At 33.8% G+C, this 12166-nt stretch overlaps 1 protein-coding gene across 1 annotated transcript; it reads right to left on the bottom strand.

Moving 5' to 3' along the window:
• Window positions 1–9578: 9578 nt before the first annotated feature.
• On the bottom strand, window positions 9579–11029 carry LOC110882403. The gene is made up of 4 exons (XM_035978176.1): window positions 10975–11029; window positions 9978–10512; window positions 9762–9896; window positions 9579–9672 (listed from the first exon to the last, which is right to left on the bottom strand). The coding sequence occupies exons 1-4, from the start codon at window positions 11027–11029 to the stop codon at window positions 9579–9581; spliced, it is 819 nt and encodes a 272-aa protein (XP_035834069.1).
• Between the last annotated feature and the right edge of the window lie 1137 nt (window positions 11030–12166).

Below are 12166 nucleotides of genomic sequence, written 5' to 3'. Positions count from 1 at the left end.
CATGATTTGGAGACTGATCAGAATCGAATCAGTGATTTTACTGGAAGCCGTTTGATTATTTCCTCTTAGATCTCGAAAGGCACGTTGTCTGACATCTTGATTTTGATTACCAACTCACCATATCAATTTCTAGGTAGTTAACAACGCTAATTAGAAAAAAAACGTGATTCATATACACAATGGTCTCTTTGCTTCGTCCACTAGAACTATTTGTGTATGCATTCTTTTGGTAGTTAACAACGCTAATTAGAAAAAATCTGTAAAATTAATCATATCGATTGCTATAACAAGATGGATGTGACACACACAGATAGATAAGCTGTCACAGTTGTCAAGATTGTTTGTCGGGTTTCCAATGCTCACACAGGGTGATAAACAACGCTGATACGAACACATGTGTTTCGAAATAGGCTTTATTCTTGGTTTAATGAAGTTACACGTAACATCTACTTATATTCAGATTTAAATAATGCCCGGCTCAACTGAGATAACGGACATCCATCAAGCTCAAAAAGAAAACTTGTGTTTCCTATAGTCACAAAAGATTGCGGTTTGTATTTCGCATAGCCACCGTTTCCATAATAAAAAACGGTTGTGGTTTGTATTTCGCATAGCCACCGTTTCCGTAGTAAAAGACGGTTGGGTTTGCACATTCAATCTTCAATACTTCATTAAAATACCACTAGTAGAAGAACCCGACACGTCTTCATGTTACGGAGAATGTTCTAGAAATTGAAGGAAAAGGAAAAGATTTGTTGAAATCGAATTTAACAACTATGACAGCTTATTAAAAGTAGCAATCGCCTCCAATCATTTCCTGGTCAAATCACACACTATAAAGTTTAAAGTTATCGTGTGTTGTAGTTTGGAAAGATGACCGAATAGAGATCTGAATAACAAACTGTGGAGAACTTGTTTGTGTCGGGTTCTTCTACTAGTTACTTGATCAACGGACTGATCGGTAACGTTACTCTACTTGTGCTCCGATTTAAGCGGCGTGTTCCGATCAACGTTGTTTAAAGGTGATGAAGAGTTTAGAAACCCTAGAATGATGGTGTTTTTACGGGAAAAAACGTGATAATTGAAAAACATCAATCTATATGGCCCGTATACAGTTATACGGCCCGTATACATTTGGTAAACATCAAAAACCTCAGAAATAAATCCATTGAGCCGTATACTTTTTATAAATCGTATACACTTGTATACGGCTCGTATAACTATATATGGGCCGTATATAGTAAAATCAAAAAAAACATTCTCTGCGCATTTTCCTATTCAAAAACATTCTATACGGGCCGTATATTTTGTATACGGCCCGTATACACTAGGGATGTGAAAATAAGATATAGGGGGTGTGGGAATAAGGGGGCCTTTGTTTTTATTAGTTTTTAATTAAAATGATCATCTTACCCCTTAGGAAAATGACAAAATTTAAGGGTTTTATAAGACAAATATAACATGATTTCACTTTTGGACCAAAATGGCAATAAAACTGAAACCACAGGGACCCAGATGCAAAAGGTTTGGGTTTTGGACTAAAGTGGTAAAAGCGACCAAACCTCAGGGACCAAAATGGCAGTTTACTATTTGAAAAAAAAACTTTTACAAAAGTATTTTTAAGGGGTGAATTTAACAATTTTTAGTGTGACTTTTTCAAAGAGTATGACAAGTAATAAGAGGGGGTATGTTTTAGGCAATAAATAAATCGTCTCAGTTTTTATATTAAATTTATTGTGAAACTAGTCTATTAGCAAAAGAATAAGAGAGAGAAAGAGATTGATATTATTAATTGAGGTGTGTCATTTACAAAGGAATACAATGAATATATATAGGAGATGAAGTCTTGGAGAACAAGCTAATCTATTTAAGGAGTTGATAACCACATAATATAATATATTTATAACACTCCCCCTTGGTTATCAACATAATACGCTTGATGTTGCCTCGTTAAAAACATTGCTAGGTAAACCCTGTGGGACAAAACCATAGCTAAGGGAAAAAGAGTGCAGTGTGTAATGCGCATTATCTCCCCCTGATACTTCTGGATCAAGTATGTTGCCTCATTAAAAACCTTACTAAGAAAACCCATTGGGATAAAACTTAGTTAAGGGAAAAAGAGTGCAACTTGAATAAATCTCCCCCTCATTATAATATGTATCTTTTAAGTAAAGTGTGTCCATCATCCTTGAAAGTTGCTTAAAACTTTTGTAGAATGATTTGTCGTTTGATGCCTTGAAGTGAAATCCTTTATATTGAGTAATGTTGTAAAATCTTCTTGTGAGACCTCTAGTGCTTCCTCTTGCGAACAAATACCATAAGATCCAAGACTATTTGTGTTACATTCTTTATATCTACAAGACTAACAGAACTAGCTTTCATGGGTTAGTAAAATATAGACACATATCATTCTTACCTTTAGGGTATCGACATATCTGCTTTACCATTCAAATGTCTCCTCATTGGACATGTGCTATATCATGTAGATAAATTCAAATAAAAAATATATATTATCATGCATAGCTAGAAAGTTAAGTTAATGCACAATTGCACTTTAGCCATGGTACTTTTGAAATGAGAATCTCTACTTTGGTAGGAGATGATAATAATCATTTCTTATAAAAAGTGTCGTGTCTGAACAACCTTTAACATACTATAAGGTTGAGCTCTCTACATACTAAAATGTCCCACCAACATCTTCTAGATGTAGTTTGATAGATGAATAAAAGTATGATTACAAATATACTCGAACTGCTAGTCGAGTAATAATTAGACTGTGCTAGGGTCATTAAAAAATTCCCCTTCTAAAAGCTCGCCAGTTTCTCTTGATGATGCTCAGACATCATCACTGTAAATTGCGATTATAGTGAACTTTTAAGAAAGAACCTTTGATAAAGATGGATAATAATATCAAACTTATATTGCTCTTTATTAGAATATATCTTGAGTTGTACAACACTCAACTTGACTATTTTAGTTCATACTATCTTTAACTTTATAAAGATACATTCTTGAGGACTTGAAATCAATGCTTCAGGCATTTGCAATCATATACATACTTCTTTCAACTTTGAAAAACAATGTATGTGCATTCACTCTTTAGGAGTTCTATTACATACACCTCCTAATTGATTTCTATATCATATGTAAGGATGTCTTGAATATTTAATCCATATTGTACCATGCTTATACATTGTTCATTAAGATACCACAATAACCAGGCACAAGTTTTCTATGTATAGTTATTGGTGTATAAGAATTACATCCTTAAGATGTTTCAACTAACCTTATAAGCACTTAAATGCTTTGCGATACTCATAAGGAGTTTCAGTTATATTCAACGTATTCAAATATGAATTTGTATACAACGATCATATCGTTCTCGAGAACTCATTTTACATGATTTTTGATAATACAAATCCTTGAGAGACTTTCATGTAAACTTTTAGTATCAAGTGATACATAACATTCATAAGACGCATATCAATTCTCTCTTTATATTACCAGACTAATAAAATATTGGAAAGTCATTACATCCACCACTAGAGAATGTGTCCCATTATAATCAACTATGGGGTTTTTGCGAAAATCCTTGTGCACCATATTTGCCTTATCTCATTTAATTTGATTTTCACATGATTCGCATAAAAGCCCCATTAATATCCAACATACTTTACAAATTCAGTTGTATGGACTGTTGGTCTGAAAACTTTCCATTTCATTAGAGAATTTAAATCTGCCTTATTTGCGTCTTTCCATTTTGGCCAATCATTTCTCATAGGTAGATCTTAAATTTTGATCCTCATCGTTTCATCATTACAAGCGCTAAATTATATACAAAAGTATAACGACGTCGATTTTATTTCGATTCCATACATATCTTAGACGTGATACAACTTATCGAGATCTCTTTAGTTTCAGGTACCTGAGGTTCTTCTTGAACCATCATGTCTACTGTCTCTTCAGGAGACCTTTTTAATATAACCCCGACTTGACCATCTTAATTAGTTGCTCCAATTTTTGATGAATTTTATTATTGGAATCGGCTAGTCTACCACGCTTCAGATGTGCAATAGACTCATTACAAACATGTGGTTGTCCTTCTAGGACATTCATCTTAATTGGAGCATTAGCAGTTGGTATATGTGACATAGTCACCTTTTAAAGGTCAGTGAATGCGTCTGGTAATAGATTCGCTAATTTTTATATATGAGTTATTCTTTGAACTTCTTGTTCACACTTTTAGTTTTGAGGATCAATGATAATTCATACCAAATCATTTATTTTCCAACTGCTTTTTATCTCCCCCTGATGTTGGGAATGTTAATCAATTGAGATGAATATCAATAAACTTATCATATATTCCCAACCACCTTTTAAGGTCCCATCTTTGTGCGTAGTGGTGGATCAATTTCAATATATACCGCACAACCAAAATCTTAGAAGGGGTATCTTTGGTTTCTGACCAAAAACCAACTATAATGGGGAGAAACTATTACAACATGTTGGCTTGATGTGTATTAATGTTATTGCATGTAATATATAAACATGAACTTGCTCACATGATTAGTGGCTTTGCTATCAATCGTAGACGTTCAATGATCGTTTTAACAAAAGCAATTTGTGTATAAACATAATCTACAGGAAGTTCAACACTTATTCTGCCGGTCATTAATAGATAGGGAAATAAACTTATCATCACAACTAATAAATACATGCAATCTGGAATATTGTGCTTGCTATCTTATTAGCTAAGCCATAAATTACACAAACATCAAGTTGTGAATTTGATAACCGTTTAGACGATGCATCGATTTAAAACACTAAATGGTATCATGTTGGGATATGCATATCCCTTAATTACTTCCAGAATATTTAGGGTTACACACCCTTAATTGACAAATACATAATTTCCCTTAAGAGCAAACAATACATGCTATCAGCTAGAAGAATCTTCAAGTTCTTCAATATGTTTCACATCATCATTGACTCGGTGTGGTCTAACCGGTCATGCCAATAAAGTAAATAATCATGATCCATAAACTTCTGGTTTATGATCGTATATGTATTACTTGCATGTATGTAATACAAAATATAAGATACAATAAATGTATTATAACTTCAAAGTTCAACAATCATGTTATAACACTTTTAGGGTTCTACCTCGTTATTGACATGATCATCGTTGCATTTTAGATGGTTGATCTCATTATTAATGTGACCATCATTACAATTTCTTAATGATATCCATGATTACAATGATCATTATATATTCACTTCATGGATCAAAGTAAAACCAAACAAGTTCCATGGTTTTTCATTATTTTTCGGACATACCGGATATAAAGTCGCTTCAAACATTTCATACTCTATTAATAATATTGCTACTCCAGGAACATATATGAGGTTTGACAAACAAAGTTTCTTATATCCGATTTTCCCATATAAATAAACTTCTACCCCATAACAATAATTCAATTGAGAAGTAATTATACGTCATTTTTTCATAAATAATCTTCTCTTTACATAACATCATTTGAGAAGTAACTACACATCTGAGTCATATAATGTACACATCATTTGAGAAGTAACTACACATCTGAGTCATATAATGTACACCAGTATAATATCTTACGACCTTTTATAAAATTTAAGGAGTGTTATATCTAAAAATATTTAGAGTAAACTGCCATTTTGGTCCCTGTGGTTTGGCCAGTTTTGCCACTTTAGTCCAAATCTCAAACTTATTACATCTGGGTCCCTGTGGTTTGCATTTTGTTGCCATTTTAGTCCAAATTTCAAAAACCCTATTTTTTGACTGTTGCAACCTCATATTTTGTCTTTTAGTTCAGGGGCATTTTGGTCATTTTGCTTTTCATTTAACATTTTCTTAATTCAAAAATTAATATATATATATATATATATTAATATACATATATACAGCTCATCTTCATCATCATCATCGATAACACTCTCTCTCTCTTTCTCTCTCCAAGCACCACCCATCACCGCCACTCCCTTGAACGCCGCCGTCGTCCAACACCACCACTTCGTCGCCGGAAAACAGAAAAGTCACATCATCTGTCGTTTTTTGCTTGAAAACTTAAGGAAAGTCAAAATAGAAGGGGAGTGGAGTCGGAACCTGTTGGAAAAACGGAACACCACCATCATCGCAGCCGCTGACGGCGTTGGTCGCCGGTGACGTCGTGTCTCTTTCTCTCCTTCGTCTCTCTCCTCTCACCCCGTCTCTCTCCTCTCTTTCTCCGTTTATTTGGTCACGTCACCGCCGTACACAACCCACTAAACGGTGGTGGCCGGCCACATCTAAAACAGGGAGGTGGGGGTGTTGTCGATTATACGGAGAAGAAGGGGGGGTCGTCGGCTGAACAAGAGGTGCCGGGTGTGTGTGTCTGAGGAAGATGATGAATGAGAGGGTTAGTTTCTCATGTGTGTTTGATGAAATGACACCGCATATCATCTTCCCCCAAATCAGATTTCATGTGGGTTAATGGGTTTGATGCAAAATTAGGGGGATGATGTTAATGTTTGCTGATTTGGGGGATGATGATCTGTGATTTTGTGATGGATGATGATCTGTGATTTTGTTAGTTTTAAGGGATCGAGATGATGGATGATGATATGTGATTTTGTTAATGTTTTAGGTGGTTGAGGGTGATTTTGTAACAAACAGGATGCTCAAAACTTGAACCCAGTCCTTTTATTCACCACGAGGCTGTGATGATTTCACCTAATCTGAGTCAAAATTGGGTCAACATTTGAGATTTTCCGCAGCTTGGCGTGGCAGAATCGGAGGAGGGCAAGTGCGCTTGCAACCTCTGTTTGCAGCCATGGCGGTTTTGATTTGTTGTTGGAGCCTTGTTTCTTTTTACAAATCGGTTTTTGATTTTCTTGAAGATGATGTTCTTGATTTTCTGGATTTTCTGGTTAATGATGATGATGTTTGATGATGTTCTTGAAGGTACAGATCTGAGCCTCGTTTCTTTTTACAAATCAGTTTTTGATTTTCTTGAAGATGATGTTCTCGATTTTCTGGATTTTCTGGGTTTTGATGATGATGTTTGTTCTTGAAGATACAGATCTGAGCCTCGTTTCTTTTTACAAATCGGTTTTTGTTTTGATTTGTTGTTGTCTGTATTTTGATTTTTGTGATGGTTTCTGGTTTTGTTCTGGGTTCTTGATTTTCTTGAAGATGATGTTCTTGATTTTCTGGATTTTCTGGGTTTTGATGATGAAGTTTGATGATGTTCTTGAAGATGATGTTATTAATTATTGAAATGTTATAATAAATTAACATGGACCAAAATGCCCCTGCACTAAAGGACAAAATAGGAGGTTGTAACAGTAAAAAATGGGGTTTTTGAATTTTGGACTAAAATGGTAACAAAATGCAAACCACAGGGACCCAGATGTAAATAGTTTGAGATTTGGACTAAAATGGCAAAATTGACCAAACCATAGGGACCAGAATGGCAGTTTACTCAAATATTTATAATCTTTCATGAAAATAAACCACAACAATAGTTTAATTGTACTACTTAACACTATCTATAGTCAAACTATACAATACTCGATATTAATTCATGACATAACCAATCATACATGTCACTCTTACCTTAAACCTAAACCAATATCTGGTAATTCCCATGATATGCTAGTAACATTTGATCAAATAAGTTTTTTTATATATACATAGTAATCTTACCTTATTCCAAAAAAAAAAACAAAAAAAAAAACAAAAACAAAACAAAACAAAACAAATTATCCCGATATGATGATTTCAATGCTAAGCTATCTAATACATATATCTTTTGCTATGCTAAGGTCAAGTATGTAATTCTTATCGTATAGGATTACAGATTTAGTTAAAATAAAAATATTGATATGATGAAATTCACAAATATCGTAACGAATATCATTACTATATATTAATAATTCCCTTAAATAGGCAAAGGCATCATTCCATTAAATAGTTAACTATGCTTTATATATAAACCTTTAACGAAACCACTAGTTTATATAATTCACCTCTATCCTTGTTTAACCTTATATTTTTCAAATAAAACTCACAAGAAAGCTAAAATTTAGAGTCATAAATAAAGCATAAAATATCAATAGTCATGAATGACTATATAAAGTATTAAATTATGTGTATGGCTGATGAAATCAACATCTCTTGTAAATAACTAAGTTTTTTTCTAAAATTTATCGCCAATAAAACATGTCCTAACAACAAAATAGAAATTGCCAGTCTCTAATTCAATGCGTGCACGGTGCATGTACTATATTCAAGCATGTATGTACATGTCGACTTGAAAAAAAAACTAACCTTAAAATCTTATGAGAAATTATACATATAATACCAAAATAATACTAGAGGATAAAATAAGAACAAATTGCAATTATTCTCTAACTTCTAACAAACCACTTTCTAACAAACCAAGAGAAAAACGAGAGACTCATACATTCTATTATACTGTTACAATCTAAGCCATACAATCATATATACACACTAAATGGATAAGTGGATATGAAACCAAAATAAGTATTATACTTTTAGTAAATCTCTTGGTTTACTTTATTATTTTAACAAAGAATTATAAACACTTTCGGAAAATAATTATTTTATAAAATGGATAGATGTTCATCAAACATATCATTCAACGCAGAAACATAGAATAAAATTAAAAAGGTTATTTAATTACCAGTTACAAACTACAATAAAAACAATTTCTCCCGTGATTATTAATAAGTTTGTTAGAAAATAAATCAGGATTATATTTACAGTTTGTTAAACTAAAAATAAACCTTACATTAAAAGTAAGTTAATAATTCCAACGATGATAACTTAAATGGATTACTTTTATGTTTCTTATTATCTTTTATGAATGAATATAATTAGATCCATGATTACATACCTTTAACAAAAGAGTTTAAGTTGTATAAAAATAATAGAGTAAATTACAAGTTTTGTCCTTTATGTATGTCCCAAATTGCAGGCGCTGTCCTTTAAATCAAAACTTGACAGGCGGTGTCCTTTGTGTTTTCAAAATCTTGCACGTTTTGTCCTTTAGGCCAAACTTAGTTAGATTTGTTAGTTAAATCTGGTATCAAGGGGCTATTTTGTAAAAAAAAATTTATTCAGGGACTAAATTGTACAAAACTTAATATTATTATTATTATTATTATTATTATTATTATTATTATTATTATTATTATTATTATTATTCAGGGACTAAAAAAACCATCACCACCACCCTTCATCACCATCACCACCACCCTCCACCGCCGCCACCACCACCACCACCGCCACCGCCACCACCACCACTACCGCCACCATCATAATCACCCTAATTCAACTCCATCTCTGTCCGATCTCTCACTCTTCTTCTTCAATTCACTTCCATTTCCACCTTGGTGGTTCGTCGTATAACTCGTTGAAGGACTTGGTAGCTTTCATTTTGTCATTTTAAAATTTCAATGACCACATTGTAATTCAGATGATAAGGGGCTTTTTTTTATCAATCTTTAAAGCTGTTAAAAGTATACTAGTCATTTCATCACACACCTTGTGGACAGACCAAACCCAGAAGAATATTGTTAAGTACCAAAACACAAACAAGAAAACTGGAAGCTTCAGGAAATTGTGGGTATCTGATATCACAAAGAAACTATGTTACAGAACAGTTGGCGAACAATCATGGTCAATAAGCCAACGTCATCAACGTCTTCATCCGACTTACATAACAACTAAGTTCGGAAAATCTGCGTAAGGTCTTGAGGTTCTTTTGTCAGGGCTTGAACTCCAACACCTTTCGGCGTTATGGCAAGCAATGGATAACGGTAAATGAGCAGGAATCTCACAGTAAGATAAAAACCTAAGAAAATAAAATTCTTTAAAACGAGAGCAACATCAAGACACATATTTAATAAGAATCTTATAAACGTGCAGACCTTACCATGATAAATCACTTGTAAAAGTTGCAATGAAAACCTGTTTAAGGGTTTCAACAGGATAAAGAAGCTCTGGTAATGTGACGGTAACTTCATCCGACTGATCATCCCCCATAAAATGAAGGCGATTTAGATAGAACTTATTCCCTGGTGGAGGAACACTAACACCCCTGTTCTTTGGTCTTAAACGCTCATCCGATTGAATAAATTTCTCTTCACAAGTATACGTCTCACTACGTTTATAATTAGAAACAGAGTTCCGGCGGAGTGGTGTGGCGTCGGAAATGGTGGTCCAACGGTTGAAACGGTGGTGGCAGTGGCTGAGGAGGTTGACCGGTGTGAATGGTGGTGGAGATCGTGGTAATGGCGGTGGTTGAAGTCGGTGGGTGACTGACGGTGGTGTGAATCGGTGGATGGTCGTGATGAGGGAAGGTGATGGTTGAGCGGCGGAAGGCGGTGGGTGTGGTGGTAATGGCGGTGGTGGTTGCAGGTGTTTGGGGGCGGTGGTGAATGGGATTGGGGATAAATGGGGAAGAAGACCTAATTTGGGGGTTTTATATTTTTAAGTTTTGTACAATTTAGTCCCTGAATAAATTTTTTTACAAAATAGCCCCTTGATACCAGATTTAACTAACAAATCTAACTAAGTTTGGCCTAAAGGACAAAACGTGCAAGATTTTGAAAACACAAAGGACACCGCCTGTCAAGTTTTGGTTTAAAGGACAGCGCCTGCAATTTGGGACATACATAAAGGACAAAACTTGTAATTTACTCAAAATAATATATTTGATATAAATGAATAAAATCTCATCGATTTCAGATCCAAAAAGATTTATTTATAATATCAGAAAATTGGGTTTTAATGCCTTCAATAGTGATATTTACCGTGGCTTTTGGATGACTAGATATAAAAATTTAACAAATCATCCAAGACAGTTATATGAATAAATAATAAAAATTAATAAACAATAAATCTCATGTATTTGAATATATAAAACTTACTTGTAGGATAGTTTGATTGAACACACCTAGATAAAAAGCTACTTACTTCGCCCATTGTTTGTTTGAAGACTAGAGATGAGGATTGGGGTTTTTGTGAGAGCACTTTCGTGTTGTGAAACTAGTCTATTAGCAAAAGAATAAGAGAGAGAAAGAGATTGATATTATTAATTGAGGTGTGTCTTTTACAAAGGAATACAATGAATATATATAGGAGATGAAGTCTTGGAGAACAAGCTAATCTATTTAAGGAGTTGATAACCACATAATATAATATATTTATAACAAAATTTTGTCATTTGTTTTAGGCAATAAATAAATCGTCTCGGTTATAAATAAACATGTTAATGTTTTTATTATAAATACTTAATATTCAAGAATAAAATTAATAATTTCTAATTAATAGCATGGGTTAAACACTTAAACTACATAAAAATATATTTTTTTTTTCATTTCGGTTCGGTTCGGGTTTTTTCGGTTATTGAAATGGTTATTCAAAAATAGAACCGAAATTTTCGGTTATTAAAAATCCGAAAACCGAACCGTTGGTTTTTGTTTCGGTCCGGTTTTTTCAGTTCGGTTTTGTCGGTTATTTTGGTCACGGTTCGGTTATTTCGATTTTCTGTAATTAATTTTGATTGGCATGTGGATATTTCCTCTTAAGACTGTATGTTATTGGTTAACGGAGAGGGCGTTTAACAAGCCACATCCACCCCTTAAAGGCCAAAACATCGTGCCACGCCGTAGACGTGTCGCGTTAAAAGGGTGTTTCGTGAACGTGTTGGAGGAGTGAAGCAAGAGAGAGAGACTTCATAGTGGTCCCAGATTGGTCAAACGGTGGGAACTTGGGTTGTGTTTGAATTTTTTGTTGCAGGAAATGCTCTTTCAATATGGTTCTTGCGGTGTGGTGTTTGTGAAATTAGTTCAAAACTTTAGAATTTTATAAAATTTAAATATCTAATTTGAATCTTTTATAAAACCTACATTTTGTAATATTTGTAGTTTTTGGGTATGTTTGGCATGGAGCTTTTAAGAGCTTTTAGGAGCTTCTAGCTTTAAGCTTTTAAGAAAAAGCTCTCACTCAATAAAAAATCTTGTTTGGTTAAAGGAGCTTTAAGTTTTTAGGTTAGGAGCTTGAAGCTTTTGGTTAGTAGCGTTTAGAAGGAGCTACAAGCTTTTAGGGAAAAAAATGACT

Source organism: Helianthus annuus, chromosome 10, assembly GCF_002127325.2.
Source record: "Helianthus annuus cultivar XRQ/B chromosome 10, HanXRQr2.0-SUNRISE, whole genome shotgun sequence".
NCBI classification, from domain to species: Eukaryota; Viridiplantae; Streptophyta; class Magnoliopsida; order Asterales; family Asteraceae; genus Helianthus; species Helianthus annuus.
Note: the sequence above shows the minus strand (reverse complement) of the source record. Positions and strands in the feature narration are given on the sequence as shown.

Bases quoted from the DNA above. Each gene is read 5' to 3' on its own strand.
- LOC110882403 (XM_035978176.1), bottom strand. From the start codon at position 11,029: ATGGGCGAAGTAAGTAGCTTTTTATCTAGGTGTGTTCAATCAAACTAT. The intron at 10,513-10,974 runs GTAAGTTTTATA...CCCCCAAATTAG, and splicing joins TCAATCAAACTATCCTACAA to GTCTTCTTCCCCATTTATCC. The intron at 9,897-9,977 runs GTAAGGTCTGCA...TTATTTTCTTAG, and splicing joins TTTACAAGTGATTTATCATG to GTTTTTATCTTACTGTGAGA.